At 41.4% G+C, this 21502-nt stretch overlaps 2 protein-coding genes across 3 annotated transcripts in view; one reads left to right on the forward strand and one right to left on the reverse strand.

Annotated features, from left to right (window-relative positions):
• Window positions 1-904: 904 nt before the first annotated feature.
• il10 (interleukin 10) lies at window positions 905-6457 on the forward strand. Its single transcript, XM_071910394.2, has 5 exons — window positions 905-1069; window positions 1296-1355; window positions 4546-4710; window positions 5527-5589; window positions 5801-6457. Exons 1-5 carry the CDS (start codon window positions 905-907, stop codon window positions 5894-5896), a joined length of 549 nt encoding a protein of 182 aa, XP_071766495.2. The 3' UTR covers window positions 5897-6457.
• A 6353-nt stretch (window positions 6458-12810) lies between these two features.
• Window positions 12811-21502, reverse strand: part of mapkapk2a (MAPK activated protein kinase 2a) — a 31074-nt gene continuing 22382 nt past the window's right edge. The window contains exons 3-10 of one of the 2 annotated variants that reach the window (XM_071910543.2): window positions 18599-18663; window positions 17934-18013; window positions 17613-17739; window positions 17377-17452; window positions 17136-17260; window positions 15059-15144; window positions 14858-14935; window positions 12811-14705 (exon numbers count right to left, since the gene is read on the reverse strand). In XM_071910543.2, coding sequence (XP_071766644.1) covers window positions 14556-14705; window positions 14858-14935; window positions 15059-15144; window positions 17136-17260; window positions 17377-17452; window positions 17613-17739; window positions 17934-18013; window positions 18599-18663 — 787 coding nt within the window. In that variant the 3' untranslated portion in view covers window positions 12811-14555. Of the gene's footprint in view, window positions 14706-14857; window positions 14939-15058; window positions 15145-17135; window positions 17261-17376; window positions 17453-17612; window positions 17740-17933; window positions 18014-18598; window positions 18664-21502 lie in introns of both variants that reach the window. The other variant, XM_071910537.2, reaches the window with a different exon arrangement.

Raw genomic sequence — 21502 nt, forward strand, 5'->3', positions numbered from 1 at the left:
GGGGGGTAAACACCGCATGCTGGTGCAGCCACTACGAGCCCCTAACCACTTCTCTCTGTGTTTTCTCCCTCTTTATGTCTTCCTCTTATGCCACCTCACCCTCTGTCTGGTCACACATGTGCAAACCCCACCGACTTTGTGCTCTATGGTGAAGAAAACTGAATCTCTAGAAAGAGCACAGACAGGCTGGTCACTAACTCACAGCAAAGGAAAGAGGAGACAAATACACCTTCCTTTACCCCCCGTCTCTCTTATTACGCATCTCTGACATATAGAGGGACCAGGGTCTGTATCACACCCTGATCCAAATTGTTATGTCTTTGCTTTGCCACTGTCCAGTTGTTTACTAGTGTAACCTTAATTGTGTAATAAAATTAATCTTATTCTCTTTATTGTTATTACATTTTTGTTATTACATTGCTATTATTGTGGATAAGAAGAAAAAAACAATGCATAACCATTAAGAGGCTTCCTATAGAATTATTTTCTAGCAGATACACTTGTCATTACCATGAAATCTTACTTCTATTTTGATTCACAGTAGTGCCAGCCCATCTGGGAGGGGAATGTGTAATGTATGATTTCTCACAAATTTTCCTTTACATGTGAAGGACGGCTGTCTCATGGATGGATTTTTAACCCCATCTCTTCCAGTAACTGCCCTCCCCCTCTCTAAAAATCTTTCCCCATGTTGGATATAAAGGACATCAGATCAGGCCAGAGTATGCACTTGCTCCTCGGCCAAGTCTTGCCAAGAAGATTTTTTTTGCTCTTTCACTCAGAGGTCATAAGACCAGGTCTCATCTGGGTCCATTGAGGCAGCAGCAGCATTTTTCACTCCAGCTCAGAGGTCCATCTCTTCTCTCCACAGCAGCCTGCCAGTCCAGGACCACAAGACTCCAGCATGACTCCCCTCTCTCTGCTCCTGTCCATCCTGACTCTGTTGTCTTTTCATGCGAATACCTGGTGCAGTCCCGTGTGCAATAACCAGTGCTGCCACTTCGTGGAGGGCTTCCCTGTCCGGCTCAGGAAGCTGCGAGAGGACTTTTCCCAGATTAAAGATTACTACGTAAGTAACCAACGGCACTCCAGCTCCTCCGGAGTCCGTGACCACATGTGTAGCATCAGTTAAATAAACCAACACCGCCCCTGTGGCTGTGTATAGGCCTTTATCTCCTGTCCCGTCGGTGTCCAGGTGATGCTGCAGTCTTACACCTCTCCATGTGTCTCTGTCTCTGTCACTGAGGCTGCTCACACTGGCTTACATAACAAGCTTTGCTTTCGGCTCTTCACAGGAAGCCAACGATGAATTGGACACAGCGCTGCTAGACCAGACCGTGAAGAATTACTTTACAGTAAGTATCTCTAAACTCTCAGTGAAGATCATTCATTATGTTCAGTCCTGCGCTGCTGAACAGACGGGCTGAAATTAGATGTGAACTAACTGTGTGACTTTCTTTCTTTGACAGTGGTTAAGTGATTGATTTGCCTAAGCAGGTGCTACAGACTTTGCTGAAAGCAAAAGATCACCAGTTAAAAATGAATTGCTCTCGTGATGGCAGACTGAATTAGTACATCTAAACACACTGTTGCATCATCACATCAACAGCTAGTTCTGTGAAAGATTCACAATTCTGTGACACCCAGTTCTGTGAACAGCTGCATAAAGACCTTGGTGATCCACCCAGGGGAAAGCAATATCCTAAATAAGATCATCACTTCCTCTCATTCACTTCTCGTAGACATACATGAGGTTTATTTAAAATCAGTGTGAGATTTTGACCATTTTCTCATGCTTCTGAAATTCTAGCAAGCCTTGGATTGTCTTTTATTTGTGTTTCTAACATCTTAATATGCACTAAGTCTCTAATAGTTCTTTATGAAGAAACATCTCAGAAATGTATCATCAATCTGTGAGTGTAGCATCTAATGAGATATCATCCTGCTCTTATTTGTCTCGAGCACTTCTTACACTTAATGCAGATGTATATTCTCATGTGTATCCCTTTATTGCTCCTAAGGGGGGTTTAGGAGAAATAATTCAGATATCAGTGATCCTAAATTAATACAGCATTGAGATATGCTATATTTATCCAGAGATAAAGAAAAGGTGATGTTAAGCAACAGATCTTTCCAAACGGCAGACTTGAGGTTATTACTCAGCAGTCTCACTGGTCAGATCTGGTACGTTCTGGTCGGTCATGAGCTGCGTACAGGAGAGGACCACACTGACTAAAAGCTAAACATCAGATACTTTACTTGAGAAAATAACAATGTGATACACAATGACACATCTGATCACTATACAAATGACACCGATAGATTGAACAACAGCAGCAAAAATGCAACTGCACTGTCAGTGTTCAGCTGGATGCATGAATCATAGAGCTAAATCCATGCACACACACACGCACACACACACACACACACACACCACACTCACAGAATTTATAAGACATGTTCTGCATGACAAATGCCAGTCAGAGGGGATTCCCACTGGTTACTGCTGACTCAGTAGTAGTATTACTTGCATTAGAGTACGTATCCTGTGATCACTAATCACTAAATCATGTTCTCTCAATCAGCGTATCCCGAACAATTCTCAAAATCCCAGTATTACTCAAAACAAATGGGTACAGACTGCAGACTGCAGAGGAACAGTGGCGGCGGATGGGTGGACATTCCATGGACCAGAAATTTCACAGGAGGGGAAACACCACATGCTGGTGCAGCCACTACGAGCCCCTAACCACTTCTCTCTGTGTTTTCTCCCTCTTTATGTCTTCCTCTTATGCCACCTCACCCTCTGTCTGGTCACACGTGTGCAAACCCCACCGACTTTGTGCTCTATGGTGAAGAAAACTGAATCTCTAGAAAGAGCACAGACAGGCTGGTCACTAACTCACAGCAAAGGAAAGAGGAGAAAAATACACCTTCCTTTACCCCCCGTCTCTCTTATTACGCATCTCTGACATAGAGAGAGAATCCACAGCGTCATCAGACTCAAACCACAACCGAACATTATTTTCCATCTCTCAGAGTGGCACAACTGCCTTTGTTATTCAGAATATATATGGCATAATATAATGTAATTTACAGTATATGCAATTTAAAATGCTAATGTTTGTATCTAAATGACAACTTATCAATTTCTAATTGTGACTCTTCTGTGCTAGTTTATTGGGTATAGGATACATGTAGGCCTTATGGCATTCATATCCCCCATTAGTAGTAATAATAATAATAATAATAATAATAATAATAATAGGCACAGCCTGAGATCTATGGACAGAGGCCTTGCTCCCCACGTACTCTGACCAGGGTCTGTATCACACCCCAATCCAAATTGTTATGTCTTTGCTTTGCCACTGCCCAGTTGTTTACTAGTGTAACCTTAACTGTGTAATACAATTAATCTTATTCTTCGTATTGTTATTACATTTTTGTTGTTATTACATTGCTATTATTGTGGATAAAAGAAAAAATGCATAACCATTAAGAGGCTTCCTACAGAATTATTTTCTAGCAGATACACTTGTCATTACCACGAAATCTTACTTCTATTTTGATTCACAGTAGTGCCAGCCCAACTTAGGGGCGGGGAATGTGTAATGTATGATTTCTCACAAATTTTCCTTTACATGTGAAGGACGGCTGTCTCATGGATGGATTTTTAACCCCATCTCTTCCAGTAACTGCCCTCCCCCTCTCTAAAAACCTTTCCCCATGTTGAATATAAAGGACATCAGATCAGGCCAGAGTATGCACTTGCTCCTCGGCCAAGTCTTGCCAAGAAGATTTTTTTTGCTCTTTCACTCAGAGGTCAGAAGACCAGGTCTCATCTGGGTTCATTGAGGCAGCAGCAGCATTTTTCACTCTCCACAGCAGCCTGCCAGTCCAGGACCACAAGACTCCAGCATGACTCCCCTCTCTCTGCTCCTGTCCATCCTGACTCTGTTGTCTTTTCATGCGAATACCTGGTGCAGTCCCGTGTGCAATAACCAGTGCTGCCGCTTCGTGGAGGGCTTCCCTGTCCGGCTCAGGAAGCTGCGAGAGGACTTTTCCCAGATTAAAGATTACTACGTAAGTAACCAACGGCACTCCAGCTCCTCCGGAGTCCGTGACCACATGTGTAGCATCAGTTAAATAAACCAACACCGCCCCTGTGGCTGTGTATAGGCCTTTATCTCCTGTCCCGTCGGTGTCCAGGTGATGCTGCAGTCTTACACCTCTCCATGTGTCTCTGTCTCTGTCACTGAGGCTGCTCACACTGGCTTACATAACAAGCTTTGCTTTCGGCTCTTCACAGGAAGCCAACGATCAATTGGACACAGCGCTGCTAGACCAAACCGTGGAGAATTATTTTACAGTAAGTATCTCTAAACTCTCAGCGAAGATCATTCATTATGTTCAGTCCTGCGCTGCTGAACAGACGGGCATACACTAAGAGCGATGGTAGAATAGGCTGCACCAGCAGCATCATGCAAACCAATCAAACGAATACGGACATCACTTAACTATGTTGGCTGTTTGCTCCTTCATTAGAGCTCATACGGCTGCCATGCCATAAACAGCATACTTGACTTCTACCTGAGCACGGTTTTGCCGACGGCCATGGCTGGAGTGACGGAGAACAACAAGAACTTCAAGCCTCACATGGAGTCCATACAGCAGATCTTCAACGAGCTCAAGGGTGATGTCATCAGATGTGTGAGTATCCTGGAAATACATTTATAGCTACTCCAGTAGAAAATAGATATAAATAGGTGAGTAGATGCCGTTGACTTGCCGGTGTCTCGCTCAGCTCAAGGAAGGTTTCACAACTTTCTCTGCGCAGCGCGCAGTCTGGGGAGAAGCACCGCCGACGCAGCGCGTGACGAGATGGACACATGTGGCTGATCTCTGTTATGTGCAAAGTCGCTGCTGTATCACTGAGTATAGTGTAGTTAGTACGGACTGCATTAGTGGCGATATTTAACATAGGCTATATCAGGATTAAAATGCACCAGGGTGTCAATTCACTAACCAATAAGAAATAGTGAAGTCCCTGCATCTAATTAAACGAGATCGAGTAGGCTAAATCTGAGTTGAGAAGTAGAGCAGTGACGGATGACTGGCACGATATTATTATTTGGTTAGTGTGACAAATTATTAGATGTCATGCCTTACACGTGATTAGGTGTCATTGGGTTAAACGCCCTCAGTGCAACCATCAGCTCCCTCACACCATTAGTGTGACTAATTTGGACAACATCCAAAAATTCCCCACACTTTTGAGGGACAAGAGGCAAATGACAGGCTGCGACCAAAAGGGGAAGAGTTATGTGATGGCTCAGAGGACAGGACAACATTGCATTAATCAGTGATTCCTAAACTGCAGCACAGTGCATAATGGCACATCATCTGGTTCTGCAAAAAGTGGAAGGCATGCAGCTCCTCACGATGTGCTAATGAAAGAAGTTGTAATGCCAGGTAACCTCTCTGTATTTCACTAGTAACCTCTTATCTATTTTTTCCTCCATATAGAAACATTACTTCTCCTGCCAGAAGCCCTTTGACATCAAAGACTTCAACTCCACTTACACTCAGGTGAGTGTCCAGGTCACAGAGTGGAGGGTTCAAGCCCAACTCACAGCATTATCTTTGAAAAAATCTCAAACACAAGTATCATATTGTAGCTCCACTACAATATGTGCCAATTCATCAACTACAAAAAATGCGTGTTTGTACAGTGTACCGGTGTGCACGCTTGTATTGTCACAGATAATATTAATAAACTGCGTGATGTGTTTGTCCACAGATGGAGGATAAAGGACTTTACAAGGCCATGGGCGAGCTGGATCTGTTATTCAACTACATCGAGACTTACCTGGCCTCCAAACGACGGAGGCATTGACCTGGTTGCCCCTCTAACACAGATCCTACCCTTATTCACCTCAGGAAAAAAAGACCATAGTCTCACATACACCCTTACACTCCTTTGCATTCACAGTCCATTGTTCCCTTGTGTCCAACAGAGGAACATATTGGTATGAATGTTGCTCGACATTGGTTTGCTTCTATGAGCCTGTTGAACTGCTATTCTAATGCTTTATTGTGCTGAGGCTTTGATTTACTTTTTGTCCTGAGGACAAGTTTCTATGTTGGGCTCATATTGAGTCCTATAAGCACAGTTACTATTTATAAATTGTTTGTGCACTGATATCTTCAGTGATGAATTTAATGAGCTTAAAGTTTAATAGTGAAGTATGCAAACCATTGAAGTCTGATTATTCAAGTGGAATGATGCGTAAATAATCAGCTAGGAAATAATTTTGTGTGCCAGGCAGTCAATAGGTACAAGGCTACTGAAAAACATTCCATGGAGTTGTAGGCTATTACAGTTGTATTTGGGCAGCTAAGATACTCTGTTTCACGTCATCATGTTTAGAAGAAAAAACCCTGTCATATTTATTTTTACCAGCTATACTAATTTAAAATACATATTTAGTATTTATTTGAACATGTTTTGTATTGTAACAGATGAATAAATTACTTGTTAATGATCAATGATTCTTATGTTTTTTTTATACCATGATATGGCAAAAACAAAATGACCTGCTGCAACCATAAACACAGATCACTGCATACTCCTGACACAGTTTTGATGTCTCATCTATCAAGTGGTAGAGTAGAGTATCGAATACATATCACATCCTGCAGTGCTGCCGTCTACACGTGGGGAACCACTAGAACGTAAACTCAACAGGCTAACCTCAAACGTGACCCATATACATCACTTACCAGCAGCAGCCCTGCAGTCTCTAACTTACCGTAACTAGCCAGCCTCACCCTCATGGCATATACACACACGCACACACACACAAAGACACACACACAAGCATAAAACAGAACTAACACCCAGGATAAAATAGAGCTGCTCTGAACCAAAGACGGTTGAAATTACTACTCTATATGTGTTTCATTTTGCTGGTGTGACCTTCTTGATCATGAGGCAGACAGAAGGGCCGGTTGCAGGTGTTTCAGGGGTTTTCTAATCATAATTAGATGTGCCACAGTAAATGAACATCTGAGCATTCTTACAACATTCAACAAAAATGGCATAGTATAGTTACAATATACTATAAGATATGTGCATTACACACAGCCTTTATTGATGTCAATAGAGAACACATTAACATTTCCATTCTGATATGTCTTATCTGCCACTTGAGTTTAGTGTCAAGTGTCTACCAGGTTATTCCTGAGCTGACTCATGCCTCTGCACTGAAACTACTCTAACAGATTTCACCAGCAACTTGCTTAGTCAATGTGTGAGGTTCTGACACTAGTATCATGATAGCAATGGCAGTAGAAGATGCCATTCATGACATTTGTCTGGTTAAGCATGATTATCCTTAAATTACTGCCTGATGATAATGGCTGTAGCCTATCTTTAAGAATAGATCATGTTTTTACGTCAGTGTTATGCTTCAAAACTCTTCAAAACAACATTTACAGCTTTGAATCATCAATCTGGTAACGTGACAGTGTTGGTAAGAGCACGTCTGCCGGTCTGTCATGTAATGACTGGTTAGTTCTTATCAAAGAGCAGTGCGTTAGAGACCGGGTGGGAAACTGGAGGAGGGAATCATTTTCATTATCATCATTAACCAACCTAGCGAAAACTGATACGATTATTTTCCAATTACAATAAATTTCTGCATTGTACTGAATCATAAAACTAGCCTATATTAATAACCTCCAAATAAAATATTTCTTGTCTGTGTTCAAGAATTGAGTATCAGTGAACAGTAGAACAATAACAACTTTATTTACATAGCACTTTTCTACAAAGTCGACAAAGATTACGCAAACATTACTACAAAAAGACAACAACAAGATTACAAACAAGAGAAACAATTACTTGTCTATAAAAGTGTCTTAAGAAGTGCTTTGAAAGGAGACACTGACTTTGCTAGCCTAATTTCCTAATTTCCTAAAACAATCGGCCTATCCTCAGGATACTTATGAGAGCTGTGCCAAATTGTAACCAAACAAAGCAGTCCACATTCAAATTGTATGGCCTACGTCAAAAGACATGGTAAGTCTGCTGATATGTGGGATTTGAGATGGTTAGTTATGGAAAACTGTGCACATGAAAATAGCTGAAATTGTTGTCCTAAATTTGTGAGTCTCCAAGGAGTCCATAACTTTTGTTATACTTGTTGTGAAGATGTGCTGTCCTGGAAGTATGCCTCTTGGAGCGTTTTTTTCCCTAGAGTACCGAGCACGCCTGGAAAGATCTTATGATTTAGGAGGGAATAAGTGGGAACAGTCAAGATACCCGGGGGACACTTCTAAGAGCCTCAGTGACCAGAGATGGAGAGATAGAGGAGTGATGAAATGTTAACCTTTCCAAAGCTGCCCAACACATCCATATTGATCCATCACAGAGACCCCCATACCAACATTTTTTTTCATTTGGAAATCATTTGAAACACAGAATGACAAAGTGTGAAGAGATGATGAGAATGTAAGAAATAAGATGGCATCTCATGGTTTGCTCAGTGTCCTGTGAGCATCTAACCGCAGCATAGAGCAGATAGGGCAGACGGTTGAGATCCCTTTCCATAATGTTGCTTCCGGGTGATTTTCATGTGTTGACTGAAGTTGAAGGATTACATGCTTCTCTATGAGCTGAGAAAATTCTACGACCCTTGGGTTTATGGAACCCTTTCAAGACCAACAAACTCAAAAACGTCTGGTCATCAAGTTACAAACGAGGCTGCTTTCCTTCCTGAAAAGTTGACAAGGTTTCACTTGACAACAGCTATCTGTAAAACTGATGAGTCAAATACAAGAGTAGGGCTCTGTCCAGGCAGGAGGCTCCTGTACTGCAGACATATAAAAAGCGGACGTTGCTTCAATGCAACGAAACACACTCATTCTAATCATGAACTGAGTCAGTTGATACAGAGCTATGTATAAGTCAGAAGCATGAGTCAGTTCAGGCACTATACACTATAGTACATTAAGATTGGTTCCTTCTGTCTCTCATCCAGACCATTTTCAGTCAATTATCACGGTGTTGAAAGGGTCCAGTTTGGCAATAACTTGTTCATATCATGTACAGTATGTACTTCACAGAGGCATTACATATAGCAAACTCAGCTCCTCTGCGATACCAGTCTCCAAAGTTTCTGTTATTGCTGCCACTCCTCGTCCACATCCTTCCTCTCTCTTTCACTGGAAAAGACGTGAAAGATATGACCATGCTGTGACAAAACAATATTTCATGAATATTGAATGTCCTTATGCAACAAGTAGGGCGTACTTAGGGCGTTTCCTGAACGGACATGCCCATATTAAGTAGTTCCAAAAAAGCACTGTTAGGCCCAGACTAAGGGAAACTAGGCGAAACTAGGCGCAACACCAAGTGTGACTCCCCTCTTTCCCTGTTCCCAAGAAAAAACACTTGGTACAGGTTTGCAGACCAACATATTCAAATTTATTCAACAATGTAGAAAGTATAAAACTTCAGGGTGGCAAAGTAAACAAAACCACTAACTAGCCTCATGCTGATGCTGCTGTTTGCCACGCTTTGGATCTGTCTCCAAAGCAGGCAAACGCTTTTTTAAGGCCAAACCTGTACTGGAAATTCACTGTTAACGATAGCAATTAGCTTCATCAGTTTGCACATATCATGTACTGTATATGTGTGCATGGGAGTGAGTGTCACATTCTCACGAGCTGAAAAATCTGCAGCAGCAGTGAATGAGCATCACTCTCCTCTCCAACTGCCAGCAAAGGGCCTTTGAGCGAGGAACCTGAACCCAGACTGCTGCAGAAGAGCTGCTCAGTGTCCAGCAGTACTGTAACAGGCAGCTTTGTTTGTGTGATGTATGTATGTGTGTGTGTGTGTGTGTGTGTGTGTGTGTGTGTGTGTGTGTGTGTGTGTGTGTGTGTATGTGTGTGACCTTCCCTTCTCCTGAAAAAGCTCCTAGAGGCTGTAGGCTGCAGTTAATAAGATTGTGTTCCTACTAAATAAGGGGCATCGGTTAGTGTGCGTCTGCGGATGTTGTTACAGTAGACTGGGAGCTGGCAAAAGAACAAGAAAAAAAAATATCAAAGTAACCGCAGTCACCACAACATAGAGTTTTACTTGACAGTGGAACTAATGTTGTGATACAAAGATACAGTGAGAGGGGTTTCTACACAAAGGCCTGATCAGGCTTTTCCAACACGAACACCTTGCTGGCTACCTATTGCTAAGCAAGGATACTTTTCTTAGATTAGTTGACAAGGTCAGGGAGAAGTCATCAGTATGCAATTACACACCAAGCACAAAAACAAGTGGATTTCCAGTATGTTAAACAGATTAGTGGCTCGTGTTGTGACTGTAAAATACACAATGAGAGGTGTTCTGTAACCTTGCTGAGGTGCACTCAGTGCTGCATGTTTCTCACTGAGGTAAAGTGCAGCATCTCACTATTACTACCCGTCTGGGTCAGGTCCAGCAGCTCTGTCACATGTCTGAGAGGATGTGTGTTTGTGTGTGAGAATAAGGATGGCATGCCACTTCAAAGAACTCGGAGCTGTATGTGTGTCACCACCTCAGCTGAGAAGTCTCCATCCTCCACACCTAACCAATTTCTCACACCCTCAGAACGGTACACACAAAAACATGTGAAGACACACAGAGGTCAACAGGCCGGGATACACACAGTTTGAGCTCGCCGCCTTGAAAAATGGGTTCATTACCCCAGTTTTTGTATCTGTGAATTGTTTTTTTAGGTTTTGCCCCACTTTCTGTGGACTGGTGACATCTGTGGAGTGGAACTTGACTATTGGCTGTTTAAAGAGACAGTGGTGCAGAGAGGACGACCTAGTGATTATCTTCCCTATAGGTCTACTGTAAACCCTAATTAGCTTTACACCATATATTCCGTGTTTTCACTCTAGCCTGTTTACCTCTTGCTAATTAAAATGCTTAAGGGATGAGCGCCCATTCATCTTTTTTTGTGTGGTGGGGTTTGTCTCGGGCAGTAAAGGGGTAAAACTTTAGCAGGGCTATTATTAACAGGGACTCCCCTGAAGCCCCATTTACCCCCATTCACACATACCTGACACAGACATACATGGCAGAGCGATATGACTGTTGGTTTCGTCAGACTCAGAGCTGGAAGCCGAGTGCCCGCCACTGCCTCGCACCTGAGGAGAAATACCCCCCTCCGCATGGGCGGGAAACACAAATATCAGTGCTGACTCAATGCCACCAAAACTGCGTTAGTATGCAAATATGTGAATTCCAGGAGTCACTCATGCTCGCAAGGACTATTAGATGTTGTGTCGCAGGTTGAGTCTGTACGCAGTGTCCCCAGACCACAACGAAACTGCCTGCTTCAAAACTGAAGGAGCCGGGCAATTCTGAAAATGTGTTGAGATTAAATATCAAATATGGAGTAATATCCCCTTTCCTTCCCAAACACTGTTGTAGGGTTTCAATCAAGATGTTCAACTTATGAACAACTTGATTAATAATGCAGAACAGGCAACACACACATTCACACACGCACACTATACACTATACAATTAAAAACCATTAAAGCCTATTCAGAATGTATTTTTTCAGGCAAATTCAATCTGGATATATAAGAAGCAGACTGTCATACACAGAATTGATTCAATTTCAATTTCATTTTAATTGCAAATATATAATATTTAGCTCAGTCTTGTGTCTTCAGCTCTATTATGTAACCATTTTCAAATCAGACACTATAATAAGGATACTTTTAGTTATTTGGCACCAACATTGCCGTAACACTAATCAACCCAGCAATAAAACCAATGATGTAATCCATCACTAATGCTTACAAAGTATTGTAAACATCAAGGTGGCGTTACTGTTGGGTCATATGATGGAAACACCAAAGACATTTGGCTAAAGATATCTTTTTTCTATAAATGTCTGCCACTGTGCCAGTTACTTCCCTCATTTCAAAATGTTTTAGCTATCCAATCAACTATTTACCAATCTCATTTTGCTTGCTATAATTTAATACCAATTACATGCTAAGAACTTACATGTAAATTGCAAATAAACAGTTTATGAAATATGAAAATAGCTGGCAGTCTTGTACTTTTCACATAGGGTTCTTGTGAAATGACATTTTGACCCTGAAGATACAACACAGTGACATTGTACGTTCGTAATTTTACATTTACAGGTAACACAGATGCAAAACCGGTTTTAACAGCAGTTGATAATCATTTTTAACTATATTTTGAGGTCTGTCACTGTGTCTTACCGTATGATCAGATGGACAAGCCAATTTGCTTGCAGTTAATATACCTGCATAAAGATCAAGTCCAGAAATGTTTAGTTATTTTAGTTTTCACAATGTATAAAACTAAAACATTCTTCATGTGACTTAGAGTTTTGAAATAAACAAAATATATATATATATTTACTAGTAGCAAATGTGAGCTATCAACTTTACCAAATGCTTAAAAGTAAAGGATAGAATTTCTACCAAAGGAGTTTCAGAAATATTTAACACTGCTACATGTGAAACTGTACAAAAAAATAAAAATAAAGGTTTGTATGTGAAGTTAGCTTGTTTTTTCATAACTTATGTATGGTGTCTTAAATTTTGACTGCAACTGTTTTCAAGCCATATTGTGCAACAAGGCCTGATAATTATTCCCGATTCAATTATGACACAGTGATTCTAAAGATTTGTTTTAGAGATGTACCGATCAGTTTTTCTATTTCTCTCACACTATGGAAATTATTTCCATATTCAGAAGAGGAGATAGAAGAGCAGGTTGTGTTTTATGTGTGTTTTTAATCCAAAGCTGAAGCAGACAAAAGTACAGCAGTTGGACTTGAACAAAGTAATGACAGGAGAAAAAAAGATGGACGCGTCTGTGCTTCCACTACAAAAAGGTGTTGGGAGGGTCAAGAGAACAAGAAACGGTCACAAACATTCAAAGAACATTCTCTTTACTGTGAGAGATTTGTGGGTGAGAAGGGACAGGAAACGTGATTTTACAAAGTGAAGTGAAATTAACTAAACTCAACGACAAAATAAACAGACAAACAAACATTTCCCATGATCCCAGGTGAGCTGGGAGGTGTCCTGTTGTGTCAAGGTGTCAACAGAACGTTGTAGAGGAACCAACCATCACACCCTCTCCGAGTGCGATGACAGCTTGCTGGTGGTAGTTCTTAAGTACTCTCTACTTCCTATCGATCCTCCAGGAAGTGTGGAGGTGCTGTTCTCTACAAGAGAGCTGGAGAACAGAGGCTTTAAACCACATTAGTTCACAGTCCCATCGAGCTCTGCTGACTCTGAGCTGCAGGTGAGCTGGTGCCATCATCTCATCAGGCAGACCTCAGGAGCTGGACCAATCAGGTAGAACCATGTGTTCCCTAGTAGGTGCTGCTGCTTACATAAACACACACATACACATCCTACTGTTGCTACACATCTCTCCAACACAACATTTGCAAACAGAAATCAAAACATAAAAAAAAAAAAAAAAAAAAAAAAAAAAGGTCCTAGAAGAATTTTAAGCGGACAAACACAATCTGCATAGCATTAACCTGAAACGTAATGTGGCAAAGTTATAAGTTCTAAAGCACAACATTGGTAAAAGCCTGAACCAAAAGGTGGGGGTTAAAAGTTGCTTTAGATAACAGCAACGACGAATAAGGCCTATGCTAAAATGTAAAGTCCCAGAAAAAAAAAATACAGTATCAGTACGGCTCCCACTCTCTGAGCTACGTGCAGGAGAAAGATTGGCCAGGTTCATTTTGAAACATGGCTTCTTTCTCTGCCCTAAAACCTTGTACCTGAACCAAGCTGTGTGGATTAAGGTAGGAGAGAAGGGCCATGAGTGAGGATGCTCCCTCAGAATGGGACATGGCCATCTTGTGAGCGCACAGGCCTCTGGTCAACATTCACTGGAGACGAACTGAATCTGACAGACACTCCCAGTCCCTGGCACAGAATGAGATTAACATCTATTTCCAGCTAAATCCAACAGTCAGCGACCGAGTCCTTACATTCCACTTGTCAGTTCAAAAATACATCTGCTTACTTTGCATGTATGAAATAGAAACATCTTTCCCTTGCTTTATTTTTGGGATTTAGCCATTTAATTTAACATTCACAGGTTTGGGGGCTAGAGCTAGGGCGGGGCTGAAGGGTGGAGGAGAACTACTGCTAATGCTAAGGCTCCAACATTCAAGCCCCTACAAGTACAACCTGATATTTGGGAAAGGAGAGGAGAGAGATCTCATTTTTTTCTCTCTCCTCCCCTTTTCTATAAGTAATAATCTCTTGACTGGTGTAAAAACATGGATTAACATCCTCTCTGTCACAGCAGAGTGGTGGGTTTGTTAAAATGGTTGAGTAATAAAAACAAAACACTCCTACAAAACATTAGAACTTGTCATGAAAAACAAAACACTGAGAAAATCCATGCAACGCGACTCCCATGTGTCGACAATTATTGCTTCCTTTTTACAACCTGTGTGTTTGTATGTGCGTGCATGCGTGCATCTTTCAGTGGGCAGGAGACTGTGTGTCCGCCATCGCATTATTGGCTTTCTTCCTCCTTTTCATTAGCAGTGGATTGGTCGAGTCCTCAATGGTCTTGATCTTGATTTGCTCATAGTCGACCCTCATCGTTGCCAAGGCACTGGTCATTTCCTCCTGAAAGTAAATGCAGACAGGACATTCATTAGAAAACTTGCTGTAGCCAGCCTGAGAACACCGTTTTCATCTTAATAGTTTGTCTTGTTTTGCCAGGCAGCTGTACATAACATTATATGCCTACTGGAGACCAAGAGAACCAGGAGTCTAACCTTGACATCCTCCCATGCGTCCTTCTCCTCCTTCAGCACACGGCTGGTGTGGAGTGGCGTCTGGGGAACCTCCATCGACTGCTTTAGGGAAACAAAAACATCTCAATCATGCTGTGCTGCAGGGATTACAGCCAGAGTCAATGAGTTGCACGGGTGGAGAGAAAGTGAGCTAGCCAAAGGGACGGTAGGCTATGTGCTTACATTGATCCATGGGTTATTCATGAACTCTGTGATGGTCATCCTCTGGGTCGGCTCAGTCTTCAGGAGGGTCCTAATCAGTTGTTTAGCTACACACAAAAAAAACAAAAACACAGTTTACTATTTACATCCTTAAAAAGAAACTTTACTACTAAAAATACCCTTTCAACAACCTTCATTTTTACAGTGTCATCCTGGTATATAGGGGCAAAAAATAGGGGCAAAAAGTTTAACACTAAAATTCTACAGTACACTATAAATCAGAAATAAACTACACAAAAGACTAGAATATCTTCAGTCAAAAATGTAGCTTGCAAGCTGTAAATTCTTGCTGAATTACAAAGACATTTACTATAAAGAATTATCACACCTTTAAAGAGAGACACTGGGGTAATATTTTGGCCAAGCTCTCACTGCATGCAGTAAACAGAGCTGAAGATACATGGCCCTGACAGGTGTATGAAACTAGACACGAGGCGAATAAAAACCAGTGTATTTCTCAGGAAATTGGACACATAACTCAGTTTCAATTATAGTGAATGTGAATAATAATGATAGTACATTGTCTGTGAAATGCTTCTACCAGTTTCATTTTATTAATGAGCAAGAAAAGCAAGGCAAGAAAAGGCAGCTTCTTCCTCACACTTAGGAAACATATTTTGTAAACGGTGCATGCAGGAGTTTCCAAAAAAGTTATACTTTCATAAAACTTAATTTCTTAGTTGTATTATGCTGATGTTTTCATGTAAGGCCTACTTATAGATAGGGATGGGACAATAACCGGTATTACTATATATCGCGGTAAAAAGCAATAACAATTATGACACCTTCCCTAATTTTTATTACCGTGACCACCGCGATAACCGGCGACTTGTTGGAAGGCAGAATAGCAAACTCAAACACACAGCACAGCCCCAGTTCTCTCGTCTGTCATCATTATATTTTATTTCCCTCTAATCCTCTACCACTCACTGGGAAGTGAACAGCGTGATTGGGAGCCGGAGCGGAAGTGTGGGCTGAAGCCTTCCCGTGGTTGACTAGCGGCTAAGTGGCTAACGCGATTTTCCATTGACCACAAATAATTATTTATTCTGCAACTAACAAAGCAACGAATGGTGTTGAGATTCACCCCTCGACTCACTACGTACCATAAGCTTTTAGACGATCTGCACGTTTGTTATTTTAGGCATGGAAACTCACAGAAAAGACTTTGTAAGAAGTACAACGTAGAATGTACCAACTGTTGACAGCGGGGAAGATCCGATTTAGTGGGGAGTAGACGCAGTCGCGTATGGGTAGGTAAGTGATACAGTTTGGGACTTTTGCACTAAATATGAGTTCAGGCTCATGATAGTAACTGCCGACATTTTTTCACAGTAACCTGTGAAGCTGTAACTAGCTGGTTAGCTACTGTAGCTTGTTCCCTTTGCAGGAGATGGAACATTCCAACCAGCACGACTAGGTTATAAGCATGCTGGGTAGTGTAGTTTAACTAATTTTATCATTCATGTAAATAATACTGAATGGATTTTTGTGAAATGAAGCCAAGATGTGTTGATGCTTAGTACAACATATTTCAAAATCAAAGCCGTATGCTTTTTAGATTGCTTATGTGAAGTGAACTTTGCCCCCCTGTGGATAATCAGGCTGCAAGCGATAAATCAGAATCACCATCCCTGTCAAATTCTCCTCCTAAGGTTTTCATCTTTGTAATAATTATCAAGATAATATCGTATATCGAGATAATTTTGGCCAAGATAATCGTACTATGAAATTTTCATATCGGCACAGGCCTACTTGTAGACAGGAGCAAGTACTGCTCTATCTGTCCTATCAACAACAGTCAGACCAACCATTGACTCGTGAGTAAAGTTTTCATACATTAGGAGTTTCTTTAAAAAAATAAAATAAGATATCCCCTGAATGGTTTTGTTTGAACTCAATTTCAGAATGTCAGCCTCAATGGTTTGCCACTTGTCACCCCATACCCTATTCCCACATACTGTATATCCATATCAACATCTCAGTGAATTTGTGCTACCACACCAACAGTCAGGCCAGTTTAGACAAATAGCCTTACCTTCCTCCGATACATCAGACCATTCAGGGTTGGGAAACTCATATTGGCCCATCCTGATCCTCTTCTTCATCCCAGGAGAGATGGCTAGACCATGGTTGGAATAAAACGGAGGGTACCCACATAACCTGTCAGGGTTGGTGGGGGAAATATTAGATATTGGACCCATTAAATAATGACAATATGTAGATGAGGGGGAGAGAGAGAGATTAAGAGAAGAGTCTGCAACGTAAGACTGACTTACAGGATATACATAATGACGCCCAATGACCACATGTCACATGACTTGTCATATTTCTCTGGACCCAGAACCTCTGGAGCTGCAGGGAGAAAGGAAGGGATTAGGGTAAAGCAAATGAGAGAAGGGAGAGGTGGAGGGTAAGTAGTGTGTTATCGGTCTGTTCAAACTGTTTCTTAATAAGCAAGGAGAGGGGAAAAAATTGTGTGTGTGTGTGTGTGTGTGTACAAATAGATCCTTACCCACATAGTAGGGTGTGTAGCAGGGAGTGGCTAAGGAGTTGTGTGAGGTGGTCTCCTTGGCGAAGCCAAAGTCTGTGAGTTTGAGCAGTGCATTGGGCCTCTTGGAGGTATACAGTAGGTTCTCTGGCTGCAAGGAGGAGTCGGGAAGCCAGCCAGAAAAACAACACGAGGAAAGAAGAACACCCTGTTGGTTACTCCAGGTATGGAGGTTGTCCTTTAATTTGCTCTCTCTCTGATGACTTCACCGGTATATTAATAACATGACAATTCAAAGTTCACTCGTTGCTTTGAATGATGTAATGATGTCCATATAACACAAACCTTGACATCTCTGTGTGCAATGTTGATTGCATGCAGAAACTGGATGGCCTCTCCTATGCTCTTCATGATGTCAGATGCCTCTGAAGTAAAGAAACAAAAAGCCCTTTAACATAAATTAAATTCATAATTCAGACTTTCTGCACCTAGTTACAGAATACTCACAGTTGTTGTGTTGGGTGTAGATAATCTGAAAACTTCTGGATCCACAGTGCTACACAACTGTGGGCCTAAATATCTCAATGTGTACATACTTCTCATTGTTTTTAACTTTTATTCCCATCTTAATCTGCAAAACAAATCTGGGCAGCAGGGTGGTGTAGTGAATAGGGAGAGCGCCCTTCAACCAGCAGACCTGCGTCAAGCCCCAGTGTCGGCAAGCATACACCCTGGCAGGCATATTGATCATACATCTTGCCTTTGCACACAGAGCTGCAGATGCAAATGTATATGTGACAAATGTGGTCGGCTGATGCTTGGGGAACTTCAAAGGGATTTTTAGATTTCGCAGTTGTCAGTGCGTGCCACTTGTATGTGTCTGTGTAGATGCACGTGTACATCTGGGTTAGCATCGGCTGCATCAGAGTGTGCTGTGTGATCAGATGAAAAAGATATAGCAGTAATAAATGAAATGCCCCAAGTATTGCAGGTCAATATAAACTAGTTACCTCTCTCCGTGAAGGCCTGGTCTCCTCTGTCCTGGATTCGACTAAACAGCTCTCCCCCATCCATGCTGGAAAACACACAAAAATATGGGGATCAGGCACTTATCACTTGTTATGGATCTGATACTGTACTACTTATCAATAGAATTTCAAAACACCTGAATGCTGCATTTTGAAGTTCATTTTTACCTAGTCTCTTAGTTCCTGGGAACATAAAGCTTTGATTTTGTAACCAACCGACAGACAATGCGGTCCACAGAGACCCTACTGTGCAGGGCTAGAAAGTGAACAGGCTTTCAGGCAAAAAGGGGCACAGAGCAAGCACAGGTGTTTCTCTGTTGCTGTAGGTGATAACAGGGCAGTAAGCGAAATATATCTTGGGTAAACGAGAGCAAACAAGACCATCTTTGCATCGAGATGGAATTGAATCATGACTGAAGATTGATGGAAGTCATCATGTGGTTGCTCTGTAGGCGGGGTAAGCAAAATACACGTTGGTGGGTTGTAGTGACAAGAAATTAGACAGAGGGGAAATTGAGCCCAGTCTCATTCACTCAGAACAGGAAACTAAAATTGCAGAAGAAGGCACTGTGTAGTCTGAAATGTTGCTCAGTTTGAGACCTGGTTCCACTCCATGAGCATAATTCAAATCAAAGTAAGGCGATGCACTAATAGACTAAAGAAGAAATATACCCATGATATCCCCCATATGTTGTACAACCATGATCTGCATTGTACTTTTATTTAGTCCAGTTTGGAAAATGTCTGGCTCAGTCCTCCTGCTGCCATGAACTGCATAATATCAAATGCAAAAATTGTATCGGATTAGATCAATACCACAAAGATCATTTCCTATTCAACATTTGTATAGAAAATTGGATAAAATGTCAATAAAGACAAGTACTTGCAAAAAACAAAACAAAACAAAAAAACATTAGTACACAGTTACACAGCAGGGGTAGAAAAATACTGAAACATGATAATAGAAATCGCAAGTGCTGTAGAATGTAAAACTAATAGTTGTTACCTGGATTCAATTAGGTATGAGAAAATCTTACTTGAGTTACTTTAAAATCATCAGTTTCATTTCATCGCTTTCCTCAGTATGACTGTCAGTGGTTAGTTTCAGGTGCAATCATCAATGCCAATTCATGTGTGTGACTAAACGTGCATGACAGCATAGACTATATGCTTCTTCAGGCATATGTGTGTGATGGGCTAGCAGGAGCTGCAGTCTTAGAGCCATGGGACGGCCCTGCTAAACCACAACACACTTCGAAGTTCTCAATATCAATCACTCACACTCCATGCTCACACACATTCTGCATACTGAGAAACAGACATTAGCACAAGCCCTCACCATATTCTGATATTAAAACAATCTGCAGTGTGAGAAACCTTCCTCAGAAGTGAAGCCCTCACACGTTATTCTGCTGATTGCTGCAACACTGCGGCCCGACGGGTACAAAAGTTCTTATGTGGTTACAGGTTCTCTCTCTCTCTCTCTCCCTCTCTCTCTCTCAAGGTGTGAATTCTGAGCAGGACAGATACTTAAACGATGATGATTTTGATGAGTATGGCAGTGTAAGGGTGCGTATATCAGAGCAGCAACTCTCTGAAAAACCCTTTCACGTTTTCAACCTACATCCTTTCACATCCTAGCTGCCTGCCTCACCCACATCACAGTAGTTGAGGGAGTGTACTGTACAATACTGTGATAAAATACCACATGCACATGCAGCTGTAACACCCACAATCGATGTAAATTGCAGCGTGCAAACAGAAAAGGTAGAGCATAGGTCAAGCCATTGTCAGTGGCTTCATCTAAGGGAATGCAGTATGTGTGATGCATGGGGGCACAAGATCACAGACCAAAAAAAAACAAAAAAACAGATTTGGAATTTAACCACAAAATTGATTTATCATAATAAAAATCAGAACAACAAGTAAGTCTATCTGAGAATATAGAAAGTTGGGTCTTTTTTTATTTTAGTTGGATGGGGAACGATGCTTTAGCCACTATAGAGAGTGGAGTGGAGGACAGCAGAGACATTCCTGATCCCTCTGAGCCATCAGACCGGCCTTCCCCCACTGAAATAACTGAAATGCACTGAAGGCCCACATCCCAGAACAGAAGAAAAGCAACAGGTGATTTTCTTAAGCTTATACTGTTTTCATTTATTATCCAGTGGGGAATGAGTTGAGCGTGACCAGTTAATGTAGTCAAATAAAACAAACAAGGTATATTACTTGGCATGCAAACCTGTGTGTAAACATGTAACAAGTCCAACATTAACACCTGCCAAATGTGCCAAATGCTGGTAAAATGTGTCTTTGGTGGATAAATCAATAGGGGTCACTGTGGCTGGTAACTTTGAGACAACTTTTGAATGCCTTGGTTATCTTTAATTCTGTTGCACTTCATTATGAATTACAAGCTTGATCTACTGTATGAGTTTGCAAATTTTAAATTAACACAGTACAGATCCTTCTATAAACTTAACAAATTCCCATGTTACATATTACCCATCACCCTCATTCACCCACATCACCTCGCTAGATAAAGTCTAAAAATGGCCCCAAACCTTTTCAAAGGAATCCTGTGTACCTCTAACAATGTATGTTATCTTTTCCATAGACAGACATGAGGTCATCTCTCTAAGCCTCTTTAGCCTGGTATTCACGGTCTGCGTTTAAGCCTTAGAACAGGCCATGCTCCATTCGTCTAACAAGTATGGATGTGCAGTCTATTTTTTTAAGGTTGACTAGTCGGTGGGTTGTCTGAACAACTAATCAGTGTATACAAAGGGCAAAATGACTTAAAAAACAATTATTAACTAATATGAACCATGAAAAACGATCATGAACTGTGTATTTTGACTCATGAAAATGCATTTTTTCATAGGA

The sequence above is a fragment of the Centroberyx gerrardi genome, chromosome 5, assembly GCF_048128805.1.
Source record: "Centroberyx gerrardi isolate f3 chromosome 5, fCenGer3.hap1.cur.20231027, whole genome shotgun sequence".
Lineage (NCBI taxonomy): Eukaryota > Metazoa > Chordata > Actinopteri > Beryciformes > Berycidae > Centroberyx > Centroberyx gerrardi.

What these genes read in the sequence shown, in the direction of transcription:
- il10 (XM_071910394.2), top strand. Translation starts at nt 905, where the DNA reads ATGACTCCCCTCTCTCTGCTCCTGTCCATCCTGACTCTGTTGTCTTTT. An exon ending in CCCAGATTAAAGATTACTAC is followed by an intron (nt 1,070 to 1,295) that starts GTAAGTAACCAA and finishes GGCTCTTCACAG; the next exon opens with GAAGCCAACGATGAATTGGA. An exon ending in TCAACTCCACTTACACTCAG is followed by an intron (nt 5,590 to 5,800) that starts GTGAGTGTCCAG and finishes GTTTGTCCACAG; the next exon opens with ATGGAGGATAAAGGACTTTA.